The sequence below is a fragment of the Anolis sagrei genome, unplaced genomic scaffold, assembly GCF_037176765.1.
Source record: "Anolis sagrei isolate rAnoSag1 unplaced genomic scaffold, rAnoSag1.mat MAT_SCAFFOLD_27, whole genome shotgun sequence".
In the NCBI taxonomy this organism is placed as follows: domain Eukaryota; kingdom Metazoa; phylum Chordata; class Lepidosauria; order Squamata; family Dactyloidae; genus Anolis; species Anolis sagrei.
In genome coordinates, this window is record NW_027118839.1 from 1 (window position 1) to 25,000 (window position 25,000).

At 42.9% G+C, this 25,000-nt stretch overlaps 1 protein-coding gene across 1 annotated transcript in view; it reads right to left on the reverse strand.

Annotated features, from left to right (window-relative positions):
* Window positions 1–19,395: 19,395 nt before the first annotated feature.
* Window positions 19,396–25,000, reverse strand: part of LOC137095794 (fatty acid 2-hydroxylase-like) — a gene marked incomplete at its 5' end in the record, with an annotated part of 22,289 nt that continues 16,684 nt past the window's right edge. The window contains one exon of the mRNA XM_067462545.1: window positions 19,396–21,574. Within this exon, the coding sequence (XP_067318646.1) occupies window positions 21,495–21,574 (80 nt within the window). The remainder of the gene's footprint in view (window positions 21,575–25,000) is intronic.

Genomic DNA, 25,000 nt, shown 5'->3' on the forward strand with positions numbered 1-25,000 from the left:
TAATAACCACCACAACCACCTTAGGGTCACCAGTAGTCAGAAATAATAATAATAATAATAATAATAATAATAATAATAATAATCAACATCAAAAACAACAACAACATAACCACAAGCACCTTAGGGTCATCATACATCAGAAATGATGATGATGATGATGATGATGATGATGATGATGATGGTGATGGTGGTGGTATTTAAAAATAGATATATATAGTAACATTGCTGTAACTATATAACCCCAAAGAGCTCACTGGCCTAAATGTTTCAGTTTCAGTTCTGGAGGAGATTTCCTATAATAACAGAGTGCAATCTACACTGTAGAATTAGTGCAGTTTGATACCACTTTAACTGCTTTCTATGTGCTATGGGATTCTGGAAGCTGCAGCGGAAGTGAGAAACTTTCTAAACTTTCTAAACAGCATTCCATAGCTTGGAGCCATGGTTGCTAAAGTGGCATCAAACTGTGCTAATTCCAGAGTGCAGATGCAGCCCTAGTGGGTGCCAAGTTAAAGGGACAGAGCCATATTTTTCCAAGGGCCTGTCTTGCAAATGTGGCTTTTTTTCTTGGAAACTCCAGCTTACCTTTTCTCCCTTGGAAAGGCCTTTCTGCTCTAAGACTTCCAGGAAATGCCTCGGCTTCCTTTCCTGCAAAGCTCCTGCCCAATAACGGACGGCGCAACTTCAGAAATCACCATAAACTTTTCTGACAGCAAACCAGGCTTTGCCTTTCTTTTTTCAAAGCACGCCTTCCGTGCAAACAAAGAGTGTGTTGCAACTTTCCTATATTTGGAAATATGCAAAAAAAGCCGCCAAAAGACATTATGTCTCCAGCAGCATCACTCAGGAGCCCCTCAATATATGCAATATAATTAACTAATAACATTGCAATGCCATAATACTAATATATTATATACAATATTAATAATGTTGTAATGTAATATATTATATTAATAACTTATGATATAGTATGGCATATTATATTTATTTATTGTGTCAGGAGCAACCAGACATTTGTATTACATTTTTAACATAGAATCATAGAATCAAAGAGTTGGAAGAGACCTCCTGGGCCATCCAGTCCAACCCCATTCTGCCAAGAAGCAGGAATATTGCATTCAAATCACCCCTGACAGATGGCCATCCAGCCTCTGTTTAAAAGCTTCCAAAGAAGGAGACTCCACCACACCCCGGGGAAGAGAGTTCCACTGCTGAACGGCTCTCACAGTCAGGAAGTTCTTCCTCATGTTCAGATGGAATCTCCTCTCTAGTAGTTTGAAACCATTGTTCCATTGCGTCCTAGTCTCCAGGGAAGCAGAAAACAAGCTTGCTCCCTCCTCCTCCCTGTGGCTTCCTCTCACATATTTATACATGGCTATCATATCTCTTCTCAGCCTTCTCTTCTTCAGGCTAAACATACCCAGCTCCTTAAGCCGCTCCTCATAGGGCTTGTTCTCCAGACCCTTGATCATTTTAGTCGCCCTCCTCTGGACACATTTCAGCTTGTCAACAACTCCCTTCAATTGTGGTGCCCAGAATTGGACACAATATTCCAGGTGTGGTCTAACCAAAGTAGAATAGAGCATGGGGAGCATTACTTCCTTAGATCTAGACACTAGGCTCCTCTTGATGCAGGCCAACATCCCATTGGCTTTTTTTGCCGCCACATCACATTCCTGGCTCATGTTTAACTTGTTGTCCACGAGGACTCCAAGATCTTTATTGAAAAGTCAAAGACAGAACAGAGCATGGGGAGCATGACTTCCCTAGATCTATACACTAGGCTCCTCTTGATGCAGGCCAAAATCCCAAAACAAACAAACAAACAAATAGACAAAACACAAAATTTGCAGACTTCGTATTCTATTAAATGTCCTTTGACCAGTAGCTGGCCACTTGGAGCACCTCTGGTGTCGCTATGAGAAGGTCCTCCCTTGTGCATGTGGCAGGGTTCACGTTGCATGGCAGCAGGTGGTCAGTGGTTTGCTCTTCTCCACACTCACATGTCGTGGATTCCACTTTGTAGCCCCATTTCTGAAGCTTGGCTCTGCATCTCGTGGTGCCAGAGCGCAGTCTGTTCAGCGCCTTCCAAGTTGTCCAGTCTTCTGTGTGCCCAGGGGGGAGTCTTTCATTTGGTATCAGCCATTGGTTGAGGTTCTGGGTTTGAGCCTGCCACTTTTGGACTCTCGCTTGCTGAGGTGTTCCAGCGAGTGTCTCTGTAGATCTTAGAAAACTATTTCTTGATTTAAGTCGTTGACGTGCTGGCTGATACCCAAACAGGGGATGAGTTGGAGAAGTCTCTGCCTTGGTCCTTTCACTATTGGCTGCTACTTCCCGGCGGATGTCAGGTGGTGCAATACCCGCTAAGCAGTGTAATTTCTCCAGTGGTGTAGGACGCAGACACCCCATGATAATGCAGCATGTCTCATTAAGCGACACATCCACTGTTTTAGTGTGGTGAGATGTGTTCCATACTGGGCATGCATACTCAGCCGCAGAGTAGCACAGCACAAGGGCAGATGTCTTCACTGTGTCTGGTTGTGATCCCCAGGTTGTGCCAGTCAGCTTTTGTATGATATTGTTTCTAGCACCCACTTTTTGCTTGATGTTCAGGCAGTGCTTCTTGTAGGTAAGGGCACGGTCCGGAGTGACTCCCAGGTATTTGGGTGCGCTGCAATGCTCCAGTGGGATTCCTTCCCAGGTCATCCTCAGAGTTCGGGATGCTTGTCTCTTCTTAAGGTGAAAGGAACATGTCTGTGTTTTAGATGGATTAGGAATCAGTTGGTTTTCCCTGTAATAGGCAGTAAGAGCACCTAGAGCTTCGGAGAGCTTCTGTTCAACCACCTCAAAGCTCCCTGCTTGGGCGGTGATGGCACGATCGTCAGCATAGATGAAGCTCTCTGTCCCTTCTGGCAGTGGCTGGTCATTTGTGTAGATGTTGAACATGGACGGAGCAAGCACATTTCCCTGAGGCAGGCCGTTCTTCTGTTTCCACCCTCTGCTTCTCTGGCCCTGAAACTCAACAAAAAAGCTCCTGTTTTGTAGCAGGTTTCCTATGAGGCGGGAGACGTAGTAGTCCTTTGTGATATTATACATTTTTCTCAGGAGGCTTATTATATAATACTAACAGTATGGTAGTGTATTATATATATTGTGGTATAATAATATAGTGCAATATAATAATAGATAATAATACAATAATTGTACATAATAATATTATTAATAACGTTGCAGTATAGTAGTACAGTATAATATAGTAATATATAATATAGTAATATATAGTAATATATAATACTAATATTGTGTTCTGCTAATAATATAATATAGTATACTATATATATTATATATTATTATTATTATTATACTATATAGGATGGTATACAAATGTCCGAAATACTATATAGGATGGTATACAAGTGTCCGATTCTGGGGGTTGGTGCTCATCTCCATTTCTAAGCCAAAGAACCGGCCTTGTCCATAGACACCTCCATAGTCATGTGGCCGGCATGACAGCATGGAGCGCACTTACCTTTCCTCCGGAGTGGTACCTATTGATCTACTCACATTTGCATTTTTTTGACCTGCTAGGTTGGTAGAAGCTGGGCCTAACAGTGGGAGCTCACCCCGCTCCCTGGATTCAAACTGACAACCTTTCGGTCAGCAAGTTCAGCAGCTCAGCGGTTTAACCCACTGCACCATCGGGGACTCCTACTAATAATAATACTACAATATAATATATAATAATGTTGTAATATAGTAATACTAATTTGTATAAATAAAAATGTAATGTTCGTTTGTGGGATTAACGTAACTCAAAAACCACTGGACGAATTGACACCAAATTTGGACACAAGACACTTATCAGACCAATGTGTGACCATCACTCATAAAAACACTGAAAACACAGCAGAAGAGACTTAAAAAGACAAAAAATAAAAAATACATTCAATGCATGGCAAAACCACAACAATACACAAATATACACACTCACAAAACACATATACACACACACATGGCAGGAGATGGCTAGTGTATTAAATATAGTATTGCTGATAATATATAATAATATATAATGGTATACTGTCCCCTCTCGGCCTTCTCTTCTGCAGAATAAACATGCCCAGCTCTTCTAACCGCTCCTCATAGGGTTTGTTCTTCAGATCCTTGATCCTTTGAGTCGCCCTCTTCCTCTGGACACAATATTCCAGCTTAAAGTCGACATTTCCCTTCAGTTGTGGTGCCCAGGACTGGACACAATGGGATTCCAGGTAAAGCGGCCTGACCAAGTCAGAATAGAATAGAGCATGGAGAGCCAAGGCTCGAATCCTCCCCTTTCCAACGTCCCAAGTCACACACTCTCAGCTTCAAAGGAAGGCAAGGCTTGTTAGGAGAACTCTGGGATAGGGTTGTGATAAGTCCGATATGTCTCAAAGTCACACACACACACACAAAATCTGAATGTTGTGTGTCAGTATCATAACCAGCCAGGAGAGGGAGCCATTGCTCTATGGATTTTTATAAGGAAGGAGGTGCAATACTGAGAGTGACCTAAAGGTGGCAGTAGGCACTCAAATTAGACTGTTTTGGAGGTTTCTCATTCATTGAGGACCTCATCACACTAGAGAATTAATCCAATTTAAATCTGGTTTCTGGTTCCTGCAGAATTGTGGGGTTAAAGGCCCTCTCCCTATACTACAAACCCCAGAATTCTGTAAGAGACAGCAACTGGATTTAAAGTGGATTCATTCTCCAGTGTGATGAGGTCCTCGGTGCAGTAGGTGAAATCCTTGTGCTGGCTGAACTGCTGACCCAAAGGTCGGCGGCTCGAATCCATGAGACGAGGTGAGCTTCCATCTGTCAGCTCCAGCTTCCTATGCAGAGACACGAGAGAAGCATCTGACAAGATGGTAACACATCCAGGCAATGGGCAACGTCCTTGCAAACAGAAAATTCTCTCACACCAGAGATTCGAATCCATGAGACGGGGTGAGCTTCCGTCTGTCAGCTCCAGCTCCCCATGCAGAGACACGAGAGAAGCATCCGACAAGATAGTAACACATCCAGGCAATGGGCCACGTCCTTGCAAACAGCCAATTCTCTCACACCAGAGGTTCGAATCCATGAGACGGGGTGAGCTTCCGTCTGTCAGCTCCAGCTTCCCATGCAGAGACACGAGAGAAGCATCCGACAAGATGGTAACACATCCAGGCAATGGGCAACGTCCTTGCAAACAGCCAGTTCTCTCACACCAGAGGTTCTAATCCATGAGACGGGGTGAGCTTCCGTCTGTCAGCTCCAGCTTCCCATGCAGAGACACGAGAGAAGCATCTGACAAGATGGTAACACATCCAGACAATGGGCAACGTCCTTGCAAACAGCCAATTCTCTCACACCAGAGGTTCGAATCCATGAGACGGGGTGAGCTTCCGTCCGTCAGCTCCAGCTTCCCATGCAGAGACACGAAAGAAGCATCCGACAAGATGGTAACACATCCAGGCAATGGGCCACGTCCTTGCAAACAGCCAATTCTCTCACACCAGTGGTTCGAATCCATGAGACAGGGTGAGCTTCCGTCTGTCAGCTCCAGCTTCCCATGCAGAGACATGAGAGAAGCATCCGACAAGATGGTAACACATCCAGGCAATGGGCCACGTCCTTTCAAACAGCCAATTCTCTCACACCAGAGGTTCGAATCCATGAGACAGGGTGAGCTTCCGTCTGTCAGCTCCAGCTTCCCATGCAGAGACATGAGAGAAGCATCCGACAAGATGGTAACACATCCAGGCAATGGGCCACGTCCTTTCAAACAGCCAATTCTCTCACACCAGTGGTTCGAATCCATGAGACAGGGTGAGCTTCCGTCTGTCAGCTCCAGCTTCCCATGCAGAGACATGAGAGAAGCATCCGACAAGATGATAACACATCCAGGCAATGGGCCACGTCCTTTCAAACAGCCAATTCTCTCACACCAGTGGTTCGAATCCATGAGACAGGGTGAGCTTCCGTCTGTCAGCTCCAGCTTCCCATGCAGAGACATGAGAGAAGCATCCGACAAGATGGTAACACATCCAGGCAATGGGCCACGTCCTTTCAAACAGCCAATTCTCTCACACCAGAGGTTCGAATCCATGAGACGGGGTGAGCTTCCGTCTGTCAGCTCCAGCTTCCCATGCAGAGACACGAGAGAAGCATCCGACAAGATAGTAACACATCCAGGCAATGGGCCACGTCCTTGCAAACAGCCAATTCTCTCACACCAGAGGTTCGAATCCATGAGACGGGGTGAGCTTCTGTCTGTCAGCTCCAGCTTCCCATGCAGAGACACGAGAGAAGCATCTGACAAGATGGTAACACATCCAGGCAATGGGCAACGTCCTTGCAAACAGCCAATTCTCTCACACCAGAGGTTCGAATCCATGAGACGGGGTGAGCTTCCGTCCATCAGCTCCAGCTCCCCATGCAGAGACACGAGAGAAGCATCCAACAAGATGGTAACACATCCAGGCAATGGGCCACGTCCTTGCAAACAGCCAATTCTCTCACACCAGAGGTTCGAATCCATGAGACGGGGTGAGCTTCCGTCCATCAGCTCCAGCTCCCCATGCAGAGACACGAGAGAAGCATCCAACAAGATGGTAACACATCCAGGCAATGGGCCACGTCCTTGCAAACAGCCAATTCTCTCACACCAGAGGTTCGAATCCATGAGACGGGGTGAGCTTCCGTCCATCAGCTCCAGCTCCCCATGCAGAGACACGAGAGAAGCATCTGATAAGATGGTAATACATCCAGGCAATGGGCAACGTCCTTGCAAACAGCCAATTCTCTCACACCAGAGGTTCGAATCCATGAGACGGGGTGAGCTTCCGTCTGTCAGCTCCAGCTTCCCATGCAGAGACACGAGAGAAGCATCCTACAAGATGGTAACACATCCGGGCAATGTCCCCTGGGCAACGTCCTTGCAGACGGCCAATTCTCTCACACCAGAAGCGACTTGCAGTTTCTCAACTTGCTTCTGATATTATTAAAAGGAATTCATCGGGATGCCATACAACACATCAAAGTTGTATTGATAGCAGCAAACTTCCAGTTAGATGCTCGCTCTCACTCGGTGTTTTACTCCACGACTTTTAAGATCATCTTTCCATCCGTTTTGCTCTTTGCTGACATTCCAATTTCTATTTTATATTAATTACATTATAATATTATTATATTATATTATATTATATTATATTATATTATATTATATTGTTTTTGTGGAGGGAATCTTTTTTATATTAATTATGTACTTTTGGCTTTCAGCCTGCACAGGTTAAAGAGCTTGGTGATTTCCACACTGGTGGAGAAGGTGTTTAAAGTGGCTTGAAAGCCTTCCTCTGAATAAGTGTAGACTACGATATCATCAATATACTGAAGTTCTATAACAGATGTTATTGTGTCTTTACTTTGGGCTTTCAGACTGTGGAAGTTAAAGAGCTTGGTGATTTCCACACTAGTGGGGATGGTGTTTAAAGTGGCTTGCAGGCTTTTCTCTGAATGAGCATAGACTACGATATCATCAACATACTGAAGTTCTATTGTGACCTTACTTTGGGCTTTCAGCCTGCGGAAGTTAATGAGCTTGATAATTTCCACACCAGTGGGGAAGGTGTTTAAAATGGCTTGCAGGTCTTCATCTGAATGAGCATAGACTACGATATCATCAACATACAGGGGTTCTGTATCAGAAGTTATTGTGACTTTACTTTTGCCTTTCAGCCTGAAGAGATTAAAGAGCTTAGTGATTTCCACAACCAGTGGGGAAGGTGTTTAAAGTGGCTTGCAGGCCTTCCTCTGAATGTGCGTAGACTATGATATCATCAACATACTAAAGTTCTATAACAGACGTTATTGTGACCTTACTTTGGGCATTCAGTCTGCACAGGTTAAAGAGCTTGGTGATTTCCACACTAGTGGGGAAGATGTTTAAAGTGCCTTGCAGGCCTTCCTCTGAATAAGTGTAGACTACAATATCATCAACATACTGAAGTTCTATAATACAAGTTATTGTGACCTTACTTTGAGCTTTCAGCCTGCACAGGTTGAATAATAATAAAGATTCCCTCCACAAAAATAATATAATACAATATAATAAATAATATAATATAATAAATATTATATTATTTATTATATTATATTATATTATATTATATTATATTATATTATTTTTTGTGGAGGAAATCTTTATTATTATTATTATTATTAAAAAAGTAAAGGTAAAGTTTTTCCCCTTGACATTAAGTCCAGTCGAGTCTGACTCTGGGACTCTGGTGCTCATCATTTCTAAGTCAAAGAGCCGGCGTTGTCCATAGACACCTTCAAGGTCATGTGGCCACTGGTATGACTGCATGGAGCACCCTTACCTTCCCACTGAAGCCGTACCTATTGATCTACTCACATTTGCATGTTTTTGAATTGCTAGGTTGGCAGAAGCTGGGGCTGACAGCAGGAACTCACCCCACTCCCTGGATTCGAACCTGTGACCTTTCGGTCAGCAAGTTCAGCAGCATAACGGTTTAACCCACTGCACCACCAGGGGGCCCTATACATATACATATATATGTATATGTGTGTGTGTGTGTGTGTATATATATATATATAGGTAAGACACCATGCAAAAGTAAAAAATGTAAATATAAGATTTTAAAAACACCTATAGATCTGCTCACATTTGCATGTTTTTGAACGGCTAGGTTGGCAGGAGCTGGGGCTAACAGCCAGAGCTCACTCTGTTCCCCGGATTTGAACCACCGAACTTTTAGTCAGCAAGTTCTACAGCTCAGAGGTTTACAAAAATGTAAATATAAGATTTTAAAAACACGTATAGATCGACTCACATTTGCATGTTTTTGAACTGCTAGGTTGGCAGGAGCTGGGGCTAACAGCTGGAGCTCTGTTCCTCAGATTTGAACCACTGACTTTTTAGTCAGAAAGTTCCGCAACTCAGGGGTTTAACTACTTTTATTTATTTATTTATTTATTTATTTATTTTCAGTATTTATATTCCGGCTTTTTCACCCCGCAGGCGGATCACAATGCACATATACATAGCAAACATTCAGTTTGTTTGTTTTTTTTGTCATGTCAGGAGCGACTTGAGAAACTGCAAGTCGCTTCTGGTGCCATAGACACACAACATATATAGACATACACACAGAGGCTATTTAACTTTCCAGCTTCATGAGGGTATGCGTTTTGAATTCTGACCACTGGGGGAGCTGTCGCTTCACCATCCATTTGTGACACCGATGGAGTACTTCCTCATTCTTTTGCACACTGCTGGGGAATTTTATGGCGTTGTAAATTAGTTACATTAGCCTCTCGCATAAGCGGTACCTAAATTTCCTACCTGACAAGATGCAACTGTCTTATGGGCGGCAAAGGTCGACAGCAAGCTAGACAAATGGTCGGGAGCTTACTCTTTTTGAATTCCGGCCACCAGGGGAGATGTCGCTTCACCGTCCACTTGCGACACCGATGGAGTACTTCCTCATTCTTTTGCACGCTGCTGGAGAGCTTTATGGCGTCATAAATTAGTTACATTAGTCTCCTGCATAAGCGGTACCTAAATTTCCTACTTGACAGATGCAACTGTCTTTCAGGCTGCAAAGGTCAACAGCAAGCTAGACAAATGGTCGGGAGCTTACTCTTTTTGAATTCCGGCCACCAGGGGAGCTGTCGCTTCACCATCCATTTGTGACACTGATGGAGTACTTCCTCATTCTTTTGCATGCTGCTGGAGAGTTTTATGGCATTGTAAATTAGTTACATTAGCGATACCTAAATTTCCTACTTGACAGATGCAACTGTCTTCCAGGCAGCAAAGGTCAACAGCAAGCTAGACAAATGGTCAGGAGCTCACTCCAACTCAGTCTGGCTCCGAACTCATGACTTTTTGGTCAGTAATGATTTTAATGCAGCTGATTCTCCCTTTTGTGTTTCAGTTCTCACTGCCAATTTTTTTTTTAAAAAAAATATCCCTTTGTCATTCAATCCAGGATCTGGACAGTGTTTGTTTACCGTTTGCGATGATTATCTAGTTTACTAAGTTCCCGTTCCACATCAAATATTGTTGCTGCTTCTCTCACAATCTCATTCAAGCCAGTGTTTGATTTAGATGGCAAGATACTGTGTGAAGAGTGTGACTGTTGTGGCTCAGTTTGAGCACTGGGGAAGCACCGGGGAAGGTGTTTAAAGTGGGTTGTAGGCCTTCTTCTGAATGAGCATAGACTACAATATCATCTACATACTGAAGTTCTATAACAAACATTATTGTGACCTTACTTTGGGCTTTCAGCCTGCGGAAGTTAATGAGCTTGGTGATTTCCACACCAGTGGGGAAGGTGTTTAAAATGGCTTGCAGGTCTTCATCTGTATGAGCATAGACTACGATATCATCAACATACAGGAGTTCTGTATCAGAAGTTATTGTGACCTTACTTTTCCCTTTCAGTCGGCAGAGATTAAAGAGCTTGGTGATTTCCACACTAGTGGGGAAAATGTTTAAAGTGGCTTGCAGGTTATCCTCTGAATGAGCATAGACTACGATATCATCAACATACAGGAGTTCTGTATCAGAAGTTATTGTGACCTTACTTTTCCCTTTCAGTCGGCAGAGATTAAAGAGCTTGGTGATTTCCACACTAGTGGGGAAAATGTTTAAAGTGGCTTGCAGGTTATCCTCTGAATGAGCATAGACTACGATATCATCAACATACAGGAGTTCTGTATCAGAAGTTATTGTGACCTTACTTTGGGCTTTCAGCCTGCACAGGTTAAAGAACTTGGTGATTTCCACACTAATGGAGAAGATGTTTAAAGTGCGTTCAAGCCTTCCTCTGAATGAGCGTAGACTACGATATCATCAACATACTGAAGTTCTATAACAGACGTTATTGTGACCTTACTTTGGGCTTTCAGCCTGCACAGGTTAAAGAGCTTGGTGATTTCCACACTAATGGAGAAGATGTTTAAAGTGCGTTCAAGCCTTCCTCTGAATGAGCGTAGACTACGATATCATCAACATACTGAAGTTCTATAACAGAAGTTATTGTGACCTTACTTTAAACTTTCAGCCTGCACAGGTTAAAGAGCTTGGTGATTTCCACACTAGTGGGGAAGGTGTTTAAAATGGCTTGCAGGTCTTCATCTGAATGAGCATAGAGTACGATATCATCAACATACAGGGGTTCTGTATCAGAAGTTATTGAGACCTTACTTTGGGTTTTCAGCCTGCGGAAGTTAAAGAGCTTGGTGATTTCCACACTAGTGGGGAAGATGTTTAAAGTGGGCTGCAGGCCTTCCTCTGAATGAGCGTAGACTACGATATCATCAACATACTGAAGTTCTATAACAGACATTATTGTGACCTTATTTTGGGCTTTTAGCCTGCGGAAGTTAAAGAGCTTAGCAATTTCCACACTAGTGGGGAAGGTGTTTAAAGTGGCTTGCAGGCCTTCCTCTGAATGAGCATAGACTATGATATCATCAGCATACAGAAGTTCTATAACAGACATTATTGTGACCTTACTTTGGGCTTTCAGTCTACAGAGGTTAAAGAGCTTGGTGATTTCCACAAGAGTGGGGAAGGTGTTTAAAGTATGTTGCAGGTCTTCATCTGAATGAGCATAGACTACGATATCATCAACATACTGAAGTTCTGGTTTGAAAGTGTTATTTCATTGTGCGGTCCTTACTTTGAAAGTAGTTGTTATCCTCCAGGAAACATGTTGAATTTGGTTGAGACTCTAAAAGATTCACAAAACACGACGCTGCAACATTATGGTTCAAAACTTTATATTTATAGAGAATTCAGTTTTTTCCCCAAAATATACACAGTCTATATACATTGTGTTTCCTTTTGTTTCCATTAAACGTTAAGAGACAAAGCAAAAAAATGGCAAGGATGAACCCCAAATTTGGGGACTTTTTGGCAATTGCTTTCCTTGAAGATGCTGGAAAAAAAAAAGAATTGAATGCTGCTGCTTCTTGGGAACCCAATGGAGTTTTTCTCCATTCTCTGGAGTTTTTCAACAGAGGCTGGATGGCCATCTGTCAGGAGGGCTCGGATTGTGTCTTCCTCTCTGGCAGAAGGGAATGAGAACATTGAATCATAGGATCCTTTGCTTTAGAAGCTTGCAGGGAAGGAACATTGGCTCATAGGATCCTAGGGTTGGATTGGATGGCCTTCGGGGTCCCTTCCAGCTCTTATTATTATTATTATTATTATTATTATTATTATTATTATTATTTAATAATAATAATAATTAATACTACTACTACTACTACTATTATGTTTATTTATACCTCACTTTATCTCTCCCAAAGGGGATTCTAGGCTTCTGTGATACTATGTCCCTTCTCTGGAATTTTTCAACAGAGACTGAATGGCCATCTGTTGGGAGGGCTTGGATTGTGTCTTCCTCTCTGGCAGAAGGGAATTAGAACATTGAATCATAGGATCTTTTGCTTTAGAAGCTTGCAGGGAAGGAACATTGATTGGCTCATAGGATCCTAGGGTGGGTTTGGATGACCTTTAGGGTCCCTTCCATTATTATTATTATTATTATTATTACTACCACTATTATTATTATATTTATTTATACTTCACTTTATCTCTCCCAAAGGGAACTCTAAGCTTCTGTGATGCGAAGGAACATTGATTGGCTCATAGGATCCTAGGGTGGGTTTGGATGACCTTTAGGGTCCCTTCCATTATTATTATTATTATTATTATTATTATTATTTTGCTTTATCTCTCCCAAAGGGGACTCTAGGCTTCTGTGATCCAATGTTCCTTCTCTGGAGGTTTCTAAGCAGAAGCTGGATGGCCATCTGTCGGGAAGGCTTAGATTGTGTCTTCCATCATGGCAGAAGGTGTTGGAACACTGGATCACACAGTATCCTCTATTTTAGAAACTTGCAGAGAAGGAACACTGCATCATAGGACCTTGGAGCTAGATGGCCATCTGTCGGGAGGGCTTTGATTGTGTCTTCCTTCACAGCAGAAGGAGTTCGAACACTGGATCACACAGTATTCTCTTATTTTAGACACTTACAGAGAAGGAACATTGCATTATAGGACCTTGGAGCTAGATGGCCATCTGTCGGGAGGGCTTTGATTGTGTCTTCCTTTGTGGCAGGAGTTCAAACACAGGATCACACAGTAGCCTCTATTTTAGAAGCTTGCAGAGAAGGAACATTGCATAATAATAATAATAATAATAATAATAATAATAATATTTTTTTTTGTACACCGCTACCATCTCCCCAAGGGCATCATAGGACCTTGGAGCTAGATGGTCATCTGTCGGGGGGGCTTTGATTGTGTCTTCCTTCGTGGCAGGAGTTTGAACACTGGATCACACAGTATCCTCTATTTTAGAAGCTTGCAGAGAAGGAACATTGCATAATAATAATAATAATAATAATAATAATAATAATAATAATAATAATGTATTTGTACCCCGCTACCATCTCCCCAAGGGCATCATAGGACCTTAGAGCTAGATGGCCATCTGTTGGGAGGGCTTTGATTGTGTCTTCCTTCATGGAAGAAGGGAGTTAGAACGTTGGGAGGATAGAATCCGATGTTTAGGAGCCTGCAGAGAAGTAATATAGAACCCTAGAGTTGGATGGCCATCTGTTTGGAGGGCTTTGATTGTGTCTTTCTCCATGGCAGGCAGGAGTTAGAACATTGAATGATAGAATCTGATTATTTTGCAGGAAAAGCAGTAACAATAATAGCAACCTCAGGAACCATCCAGTCCAATCCCTTTCTGCTTTGCAGGAAAAGCACAATCAAAGCACTCCCAGCAGAGAGCCATCCAGCTTTTTGGAAGGAAGAAGGTTGGAAAAAGAGAGCATCCCAGTCACGGCAAGGGTCTGGTGGTATTTTGCCAACTCTGCTCCCTTTCCGTCCCCGTCCGGCTCCTGGAGTCACTGGCAAAGCCACAAGGAGCCAAAGGGACACACCTTGGTCAGTGGCTTCGTTTTGCATGGAGAGAGTGCGCCTGCATTGTGCAATGAAGGCTATTTGGCAGGGTATAAATAAAGATTATTATTATTATTATTATTATTATTATTATTATTATTATTATTTGACAATAACATAATGGGGTCCTGGGAGTTGTAGTTTGGCACAGTCTTGAGCCACGCTCCCATAGCATTAAGTTCCAAGCAGTGCCAAACTGCATTCATTCCATAGTGTAGACAGGCATGGCCAAATTTAGGTCCTCCAGGTGTTTTGGACTTCAACTCCCAGAATTCCTTATAATCCAGTTTCTGATCCGGCTTTGAACTGGGTTAGATGAGTCTACACTGCCATATAATCCAGTTTCTGACCCGGCTTTGAACTGGATTAGATGGTTCAACACTGCCATATAATACAGTTTCTGGTCTGGTTTTGAACTGGATTAGATGAGTCTATAGTACCATATAATCGAGTTTCTGATCCGGATTTGAAGTGGATTAGAGGAGTCAACACTGGTTTATAATCCAGTTTCTGATCTGGCTTTGAACTGGGTTAAACGAGTCTACACTGCCATATAATCCAGTTCCTGATCCGACTGAACTGGATTAGATGTGTCTACACTGCCGTATAATCCAGTTTCTGATCTGGCTTTGAACTGGGTTAGATGAGTCTACATTGCCATATAATCCAGTTTCTGATCTGGCTTTGAACTGGATTAGATGAGTCTACATTGCCGTATAAACCAGTTTCTGAGCTGGCTTTGAACTGGATTAGATGAGTCTACACTGCTACACAATCCAGTTTCCGATCTGGCTTTGAACTGGATTAGATGAGTCTACACTGCCATATAATCCAGTTTTTGATCCGGATTTGAAGTGGATTAGATGAGTCTACACTGCCATATAATCCAGTTTCTAATCTGGTTTTGAACTGGGTTAGATGAGCCTACACTGCCATATAATCCAGTTTCTAATCTGGTTTTGAACTGGGTTAGTTGAGTCTACACTATCATATAATCCAGTTTCTGATACGGCTTTGAACTGGGTTAGATGAGTCTATACTGCCATATAATCCAGTTCCTAATCTGGTTTTGGATTGGGTTAAATGAGTCCATACTGCCATACAATCCAGTTTCTGATCCATCTTTGAACTGGATTAGATGAATCTACACTGCCGTATAATCCAGTTTCTGATCTGGCTTTGAACTGGATTGGATGAGTCTACACTACCATATAATCCAGTTTCCGATCTGGCTTTGAACTGTGTTAGATGAGTCTACACTGCCATATAATCCAATCCAAAGCAGATGATAATATGGGATCTGAAACCAGATTACATGGCAAGTCAGAGGAGAGATCCTCCGGCTCTGGGTTCTTGTCCGAACTTTAAAGAAGCGATCCTGTCTCCAAAACAGATTGTTGCTTTAAGGTTCGGATTTGCCTTAAAGGCAGGTTTAAAAGTGCCAGGCTCCATTTACCTTTGGGAAGACACAACCAGCCCTGCCTTTAAAATAAACAGCAACTCGATTTCTATCCTAGGAGCAAATACACAACGGCAACACCTGTTTGCTTTCTTTGGCGTGACAGTCGAGTTAGTTAGTTGGCACATTTTTTTTGGCATTTTCTGTTGAGTCAAATGACGCTTTCCCAACAGCTCTAGTTAAGTAAGGCACATGTAAATAGAAGGCCATATTTCCCTGAAGGATGAGACATAAGATAGATATGTTGTCTAAGTGTGATGAGGTTTTGCAAACGAAAACATTGCATATAATAATAATTATCATTATATGCCCAGATTGCAAAAGCAGAGCGACTTCCTGGGAAACTGTGTTGACTGGTTTCTAGATTGCCATCGTTTGGAACGTATTGTTTGCACCTGACTTGAGCCATAAGTTGTTTTTGGCAACGTGCGCAATTGCAATTGCAATTGCAATATGCAATTGGCGACCTATTAATTGCTACTACAATATGCAATGTTTGGCCTATTAATTGCTATGCAAAGTATTGGGTTCCCAAGAATACAAAACGAAGCAGAATGGAAAGCAAAGCGGATCAGCAAAACCAAGGTCCTGCTTGCAAAAATATTATAAATATTGGAAGGCAACCTGGCTTCATTGAAAGGACTCAACCAGGTTGTCTTCTTTTGGGAAACCTCATCGAACAACGACATACCACGAATGGAGGAGATAGGCGCACTTTGGGTGCATCTACACTGTAGAATTGATGCAGTTTGATACCACTTTGACTGCACTGGCTCAATGCTATGGGATCCCGGAAACTGGAGAAGTACCAGCACACTTTGGCAGAAAAGACGAAAGACCTCGTAAGTTTCCATAGCATTGAACTGTGGCAGTCAAAGTGGTGCAAAACCGCATTAACTCCATGGTGTAGATCAATGTTTCTCAACCTGGAGATCGGGACCCCTGTGGGGGGTCGTGAGGGGATGTCAGAGAGGTCTCCAAAGATCAGAGTTGTCCCGTGATATGGGATTAGGTCTCGGTTCGGAGAGAGCTAAGGAAAGGTTAATGAGGAGGTCAGAAAGAATTTGTGAGAAACAGTCCTTAAAGCACAAGTGCAGAAAAGATGATCTCATGTATGTTGGGTCAGGCTTGAGCTTAAATTCAGTGCTGTTTCCCTGGGCTCTTCAGAGCAGACAACTTTGTTTTAAAATCAAATTCATGACCATGTTGGGACAGCCTGTGATTGAATCTGAGCCTGTGCTTGAACTTGTGAATGTGTTCAGTCTCCTGATGTTTCTGTATCTGATGTGGGTAATGAGGAGGGAACTCAGTCCCCTGTTGCTTCTGATGTAGGGGATGCTGGGACTGACTCTGAGGTGCAAGATGGAAGCACTTTGGGCAATGAGTTTCATGCAGACACTGACAGAGAGGCTTCGGTGCAAAGGGTAGATTCTCATGAGAATGTTTCTGTCAGGTCTTGGGAGAAAGGTTTACTCCCTCCGCTTGTGAGCTCTCCAGATTCTAGTTTGGAAAACAGTCTGACACCTGGTAAAGTTAATGAGGAGTCAGATAAGAAGAGTCGGCAGCTGGAGATTAGCCAGAATCGACAACAGGCCCAATGTTTACGTAGATCCGAAAGAATTCGTCAATTAAAGTCAAAGACTGGGGGAAAACGAAAACAGTTTTTGAGATTTAAGGTTTGCCTGTAGAAAATCTTGTCAGATTAGGCATCATTTGGAAACCAAGTTCTTGTGCCATGGAAGTCTTGTTCAAGGGATCTTGTTTCTGTGGAGTTTTTTAGCCTTTTGAATTGCCTTAGCATCCTGCTTGATTCCTGTCCGGATTAATGTTGTCTTGGATTGCCTGTATTTCTTGTGTGGACATTGCTTTGGGTTACTACTGTTTATGGACTAATACTTTTTGGAACCTTCTGATTTTCTTACAAGCATTTATTTCTTCCGGCTATTTACTAAGCTTTAATAAAAGAAGATTTGATTCTTCACTCTTCGTGTGGTGTGTTTTAAGTCAGAGGGCTTCTTCTGGACCCGGAGATTAGCCAGAATCGACAAGAGGCCCAATGTTCTGATGTTCTTACAAGCATTTATTTCTTCTGGCTATTTACTAAGCTTTAATAAAAGAAGATTTGATTCTTCACTCTTCGTGTGGCGTGTTTTAAGCCAGAGGGCTTCTTCTGGACCTGGAGATTAGCCAGAATCGACAAGAGGCCCAATGTTCTGATGTTCTTACAAGCATTTATTTCTTCTGGCTAATTACTAGGCTTTAATAAAAGAAGATTTGATTCTTCACTCTTCGTGTGGTGTGTTTCAATTCAGAGGGCTTCTTCTGGACCTGGAGATTAGCCAGAATTGACAAGAGGCCCAATGTTCTGATGTTCTTACAAGCATTTATTTCTTCTGACTATTTACTAAGCTTTAATAAAAGAAGATTTGATTCTTCATTCTTTGTGTAGTGTGTTTTAAGTCAGAGGGCTTCTTCTGGACATGGAGTGCATCAGACTAGCTCTCAAGTTTGCCTATGTTCCTGAATAGGTTTTTGCCTTCCTTAAGTTCTTGTTTTTATGCTACGGATTTTTGACTATGCTTTGACTTCTTGGATTTCCATGTACCTTGTTATTCTGGACTTCATGTACCTTGCTGTTGTGGATTTCATGTATCTTGTTATCTTGGATTTCATGGACAATTACCATTTTGGACTATTGATCTTTATGTTTTGGATTATTGCTATTTTATAGTACCTTTTCTACTGCCTTTTGGGATATTCCTTTACTCCCTTTTTGTATTCGCCTTTTGTAAATACATTTCTGTAGTTAGCAACTACTAGACTCTGTTTGATGCTGGGTGGAAAAGTGTCGTGACCTAGTGTGTGACATTAATTCTCTTCTTTGTTACTTTCAAGCAGATATATATGTCCTTTGAACAAGACTACCATGGCACAAGAACTTGGTTTCCAAACGATGCCTGATCTGACAAGATTTTCTACAGGCAAAGCTTAAATCCCAAAATCTGGTTTCGTTTTCCCCAGTCTTTGATTTTAATTGACGAATTCTTTTGGACCTACGTAAACATTGGGCCTCTTGTCCATTCTGGCTAATCTCCAGTTACCAACTCTGCTTATGTGACTCCATATATATATATATATATATATATATATATATATATATATATCTTTCCCAAATGTATCTGTCATTCGTAAACAAAGCAATGCATACTAAACAATTGCAGGATTTGCGACGATTCGGTTTCCTTGCATGAAAGGAATGGCGGAAATTAATGCTTGTAGTTTAGAGACATGATGTGAAATTAGCTCAATATGGCTTTCCAAATATATTTTGGCTACAAATCCCATCATGCATGATTCCTGAGTCTGCCTTAAATTGTAATAGGTGCTGTCTTCATCTCCAAAGGGGTGCATCTAAGTTGCAAATTTAATGTGGTTTGTTACACTTGAACTTGCTGGTTGGAGTTGATGGTGAGTTCTGGTATGTATTGTCGAAGGCTTTCTGATCATTGGTTGGTTTGTTTTTGTTTTTACGGTTTTTTTTATTGGGGTTATATTTTTTGTGTAGTAATTGTTGGTTTTTTGTATTTGTATTGTATATTTTGTGTTTTTTTGGTTTTTTTTCTGTGTTTTTTTTTTTGTGGATTGGATTTATAGATGGAGTTGTGTGGTGGGTGTTAGTTTGTATTTTGGGTTGGGGGATTTTGGTTCTTTTCTGGATTGACTGGTATCGCTTATGGGGGCTTAGTAGTTGTTGCTTGTTGTAATTGGTGTTTTGTTCTTTTTGATGATGGGTGTTGTATGTTTTGTCGAGGCTTTCATGGCTGATCACTGGTTGTGTAGGTTTTTCTCCTATATGCCCTTAGAACAGTGTTTCTCAACCTGCGGGTCGGGACCCCAGGGGGGGGTCTCAAGGGGGAGACAGAAGGGTCGCCAAAGATCATCAGAAAACACAGTATTTTCTGTTGGTCATGGGGGTTCTGTGTGGGAAGTTTGCTCCAATTCTATTGTTGATGGAGTTCGGATTGCTCTTTGATTGTAGCTGAATTATAAATCCCAGAAACTACAACTCCCAAATGTCAAGGTCTATTTTCCACAAACTCTACCAGTGTCCACATTTGGGCATATTGAGTATTTGTGCCAAGTTTGGTCCTGATCCATCATTGTTTGAGTCCAAAGTGGTCTCTGGATGTAGCCGAACTACAACTCCCAAACTCAAGGTCAATGCCCACCAAAACCTTCCAGTATTTTCTGTTGCTCTTGGGACTTCTGTGTGCCAAGTTTGGTTCAATTCCATTGTTTTTGGAGTTCAGAATGCTCTTTGATTGTAGGTGAACTATAAATCCCAGCAATTATAACTCCCAAATGACAAAATCAATACCCTCCCCCAACCCCACCAGTATTCAAATTTGGGCGTATCTGGTATTTGTGCCAAATTTGGTCCAGTGAATGAAAATACATCCTGCATATCAAATATTTACATTACGATTCATAACATTAGCAAAATTACAGTTATGAAGTAACAACTAAAATAATGTCATGGTTGGGGGTCAACACAACATGAGGAACTGTATTAAGGGGTCACGGCATGAGGAAGGTTGAGAAACACTGCCTTAGAACATAGCCATATAGCCCGAAAAAACCTACAACAACCCTATGGGAGTTGTAGTTTGGTGAGGAACTGTCTTAGCATAGAAGGCTTAGCATAGAAAATAGCCATATGGCCCGAAAAAACCTACAACAACCCTATGGGAGTTGTAGTTTGGCGAGGAACTGTCTTAGCATAGAAGGCTTAGCATAGAAAATAGCCATATAGCCCGAAAAAACCTACAACAACCCTATGGGAGTTGTAGTTTGGCGAGGAACTGTCTTAGCATAGAAGGCTTAGCATAGAAAATAGCCATATAGCCCGAAAAAACCTACAACAACCCTATGGGAGTTGTAGTTTGGTGAGGAACTGTCTTAGCATAGAAGGCTTAGCATAGAAAATAGCCATATAGCCCGAAAAAACCTACAACAACCCTATGGGAGTTGCAGTTTGGTGAGGAACTGTCTTAGCATAGAAGGCTTAGCATAGAAAATAGCCATATAGCCCGAAAAAACCTACAACAACCCTATGGGAGTTGTAGTTTGGTGAGGAACTGTCTTAGCATAGAACTGTCTTAGCATGCAAGAGCTTGCAAAACTCCCAGGATTCCACAGCACCGAGCCATGGCACCTTCAAACTGCATTAAACCTACAGCGTAGACGCATGGCTGACCGGAGATTCTCGGATGAGAACAAAACACAAGGAAAGAGCAACTACTAGTTTTAAACTGATGGGAAATCTTTGGTTAGATTGCAGCTGGACTTTGTGACCTCTAAGGTTTTTGCGCCCAATCCTTCTCCAGAATAGCAAACCCAAAACAGACAGTGAAAACAGACGAAAACAACACCCTGATATATGGAAAATGTGGCCATTTGGAGAAGATCTCAATGAATAAACCCTGGTGCATTCACCTGGAAAGGAAACCCGAGCCAGTGATGGGTCAAACCTGTTGTTGGTGCAGAAGGGTATCTAAAGAGCTCCCATCGTGCAACCCTTCACCATCACCAAGAACAACAACAAAACAATTCACCTGCAGGAACAAGTCTTTGTGCCACCTTGATTAAACCTTGGGATGCGAGTCCTCCGAGAAGATCGCTCCAAAAGCAGCAGCATCCTTGCACACATAGAAAAGGCACTGAAAAGCTTGGCTCTTTGGGTGCATCCAAATATCTTGACCGCACCCAATTGAAAGGGGCAAAGCCGGTTCCTTTTGGCAATGAGTCCCAACAGTCTTGCCAGAGTCCGAGATCTGAAGTGCAGCCGTTTCCTCGAGAGAGAGGAGTAACTTGGCCAACTCCAATGGGAGCAGGAGTCCACCTTTGGGGTCCAAGCCTTGTTGCCCTTCAACCAAATCCCATTGGAGAGAGGAGAAGCAACGAAAGTCAACAGAGCAGCAAGCGAAGGAGCAAAGGCGGGCGCTAGTCTTGTTTTCCAAAGGTCTCTGTCGGGATGAGCGTCCGAAAAGGACGGTCCCAGAAGGTGCTGGTGATGCCGAAGCCTGGGATGGAGAAAAGACCACAAAGGAGAGAAAGAATGAGGCAGTAGGTCTGTGCAAAGGTACAAAGGGGTCTGTTTCATAATTCAGATATTTGTATAAATCTCCCAATTATTAATCAGAATGGGACCTCCCTCTAAAGCAGGGGTCCCCAAACTAAGGCCCGCGGGCCACTTCCGGCCCGCCAAGGGCACTTCATAGAATCATAGAATCATAGAATCAAAGAGTTGGAAGAGACCTCCTGGGCCATCCAGTCCAACCCCATTCTGCCAAGAAGCAGGAATATTGCATTCAAATCACCCCTGACAAATGGCCATCCAGCCTCTGCTTAAAAGCTTCCAAAGAAGGAGCCTCCACCACACTCCGGGGCAGAGAGTTCCACTGCTGAACGGCTCTCACAGTCAGGAAGTTCTTCCTCATGTTCAGATGGAATCTCCTCTCTTGTAGTTTGAAGCCATTGTTCCGCGTCCTAGTCTCCAAGGAAGCAGAAAACAAGCTTGCTCCCTCCTCCCTGTGGCTTCCTCTCACATATTTATACATGGCTATCATATCTCCTCTCAGCCTTCTCTTCTTCAGGCTAAACATGCCCAGTTCCCTAAGCCGCTCCTCATAGGGCTTGTTCTCCAGACCCTTGATCATTTTAGTCGCCCTCCTCTGGACACATTCCAGCTTGTCAATATCTCTCTTGAATTGTGGTGCCCAGAATTGGACACAATATTCCAGATGTGGTCTAACCAAAGCAGAATAGAGGGGTAGCATTACTTCCTTAGATCTAGACACTATGCTCCTATTGATGCAGGCCAAAATCCCATTGGCTTTTTTTGCCGCCACATCACATTGTTGGCTCATGTTTAACTTGTTGTCCACGAGGACTCCAAGATCTTTTTCACACGTACTGCTCTCGAGCCAGGCATTGTCCCCCATTCTGTATCTTTGCATTTCATTTTTTCTGCCAAAGTGGAGTATCTTGCATTTGTCACTGTTGAACTTCATTTTGTTACTTATCCGGCCCGCGGAGGAGGAGCGCCCCCCCCCCCCAAAGTGCCCCTTCCCTGGCTGGCTCACACTGCCCGTCAGCCCGATGAGCAGCGTGAGCCAGCCAAGGGCAGCTGCTCTGCGTGGTCTACTCTTGCGTAAAGCACCTCGTGAGGTGCTTTAGGCAAGAGTAGACCCCACGGTGCTGCTCCTCCCTTGGCAGGTTCACGCTGCCCATCGGGCCGATGAGCAGCGTGAGCCAGCCAAGGGCAGTTGCTCCGTGCGGTCTACTCTCGCGTAAAGCACCTTGCGGTGCTGCTCCTCCCTTGGCTGGCTCACTCTCTCTCTCATGCCCGATGGGCAGCGTGAGCCAGCCAAGTGAGGCTGCCCCGGCGCTCCATGCAGTCATGCTGGCCACATGATCTTGGAGGTGTCTACGGACAACGCCGGCTCTTCGACTTAGAAATGCAGATGAGCACCACCTCAGAGTCGGACACGACTGGACTTCATGTCAGAGGAAAACCTTTAACTAGGATAATTGTGGAAGATCCAGGGTGGGAGAAAGAACTCTTGTCTGTTGGAGGTAGGTATGAATGTTTCAATTGGCCACCTTGATTACCATTTCAGAGCCTGACAGTTTTTAGGGTGAGGTGATTAACTAGCCCTGATTGCTTCTTGTCTGTAGTTCCCCTGTGTTTGAGTATTGTTATTTTTTTACAGTTATAATTTTAGAGTTTTTTTAATACTGGTAGCCAGATTTTGTTCAGACTAGAAATAGGAAGATTTCCCATTCTCTGCTCCTGGAATTACTGCTTCAAGAGGACTAGGAAAAAAAACCCTCTAAGGATCCTTCCACACAGCAAAATAAGATATGTGCAATGTGCAGAGGAATTTTTAATTGATTTTTTTTTAAAAAAACCTATAGTCCGGCCCTCCAACGGTCTGAGGGACAGTGAACTGGCCCCCGGTTTAAAAAGTTTGAGAACCCCTGCTCTAAAGCATTACAAAACAAAACGGAAACCTCTGAAACATTTCGGAGCATTTTAAGCTGTGCTTTCTTCAATGTAACATACTTTGTAATTATCTAGGATGGGAGAAGGCTGATGTGATTGACAATGACAACTGCATGCTGTGTTTTTCCTTGTCAGCCAATCACACAGCTTTACTGTATTGTCGAAGGCTTTCATGGCTGGAATCACTCAGTTCTTGTGGGTTTTTTTCGGGCTATATGGCCATGTTCTAGAGGCATTTCTCCTGACGTTTCGCCTGCATCTATGGCAAGCATCCTCAGAGGTGAGGTCCGTTTCCTGTTACTGTTACTTTACTGTTTTTTTCCTTTTCAGACAATCACATGGCTTGGCTGTTTTTTCCTTGTTAGCCAATCACCAAGGGCAAGATGGATGGATGGTATCCTTGAAGTGACTGGATTGACCTTGAAGGAGCTGGGGGTGGTGATGACCCACAGGGAGCTCTGGCGTGGGCTGGTACATGAAGTCACGAAGAGTCGGAAACAACTGAACGAATGAACAACAACAAGCCAATCGCACAGCTTTACTGTTTTTTTCCTTTTCAGCCAATCACATGGATTGGTTGTTTTTTTTTTTTCATATTAGCCAATCACCAAGGGCAAGGTGGATGGATGGTATCCTTGAAGTGACTGGATTGACCTTGAAGGAGTTGGGGGTGGTGACGACCCACAGGGAGCTCTGGCGTGGGCTGGTCCATGAAGTCACGAAGAGTCGGAAACGACTGAACGAATGAACAACAACAAGCCAATCACATGGCTTTATTGTTTTTTTCCTTGTTAGCCCATCACATGGCTTTGCTGTTTTTTCCTTGTCAGCCAATCACACAGCTTTCTGCAAAGCTAGTCTCCTCCCTTCAGCATCTTGTCATTTTTAGAAAAATAATTTAAATTGATTTTTAAAATCCTAAAAATCATTAGGTGAATGAACCTTTCTGAAACTCTGCACAATTGATGCCCTGCTTATGTTGTCTCATTGTCTCAGAGATTTGCATAAATCTATGAATTATTAATCAAAATGGGAACCCCCTCCAAAGCATTACAAAACAAAACAGAAACCTCTGAAGCGTTTTGTGCTTTCTTTAATGTAACATACTTCGTAATTATTTAGGGTGGGAAAAGGCTGATGTGATTGACAACGACAACTGCATGCTGTGTTTTTCCTTGTCAGCCAATCACACACCTTTACTGTTTTTTTCCTTTTCAGCCAATCACATGGATTGGCTGTTGTTTTTTTCTTGTTAGCCAATCACCAAGGGCAAGATGGATGGATGGTATCCTTGAAGTGACTGGATTGACCTTGAAGGAGCTGGGGGTGGTGACGACCCACAGGGAGCTCTGGCGTGGGCTGGTACATGAAGTCACGAAGAGTCGGAAACAACTGAACGAATGAACAACAACAAGCCAGTCGCACAGCTTTACTGTTTTTT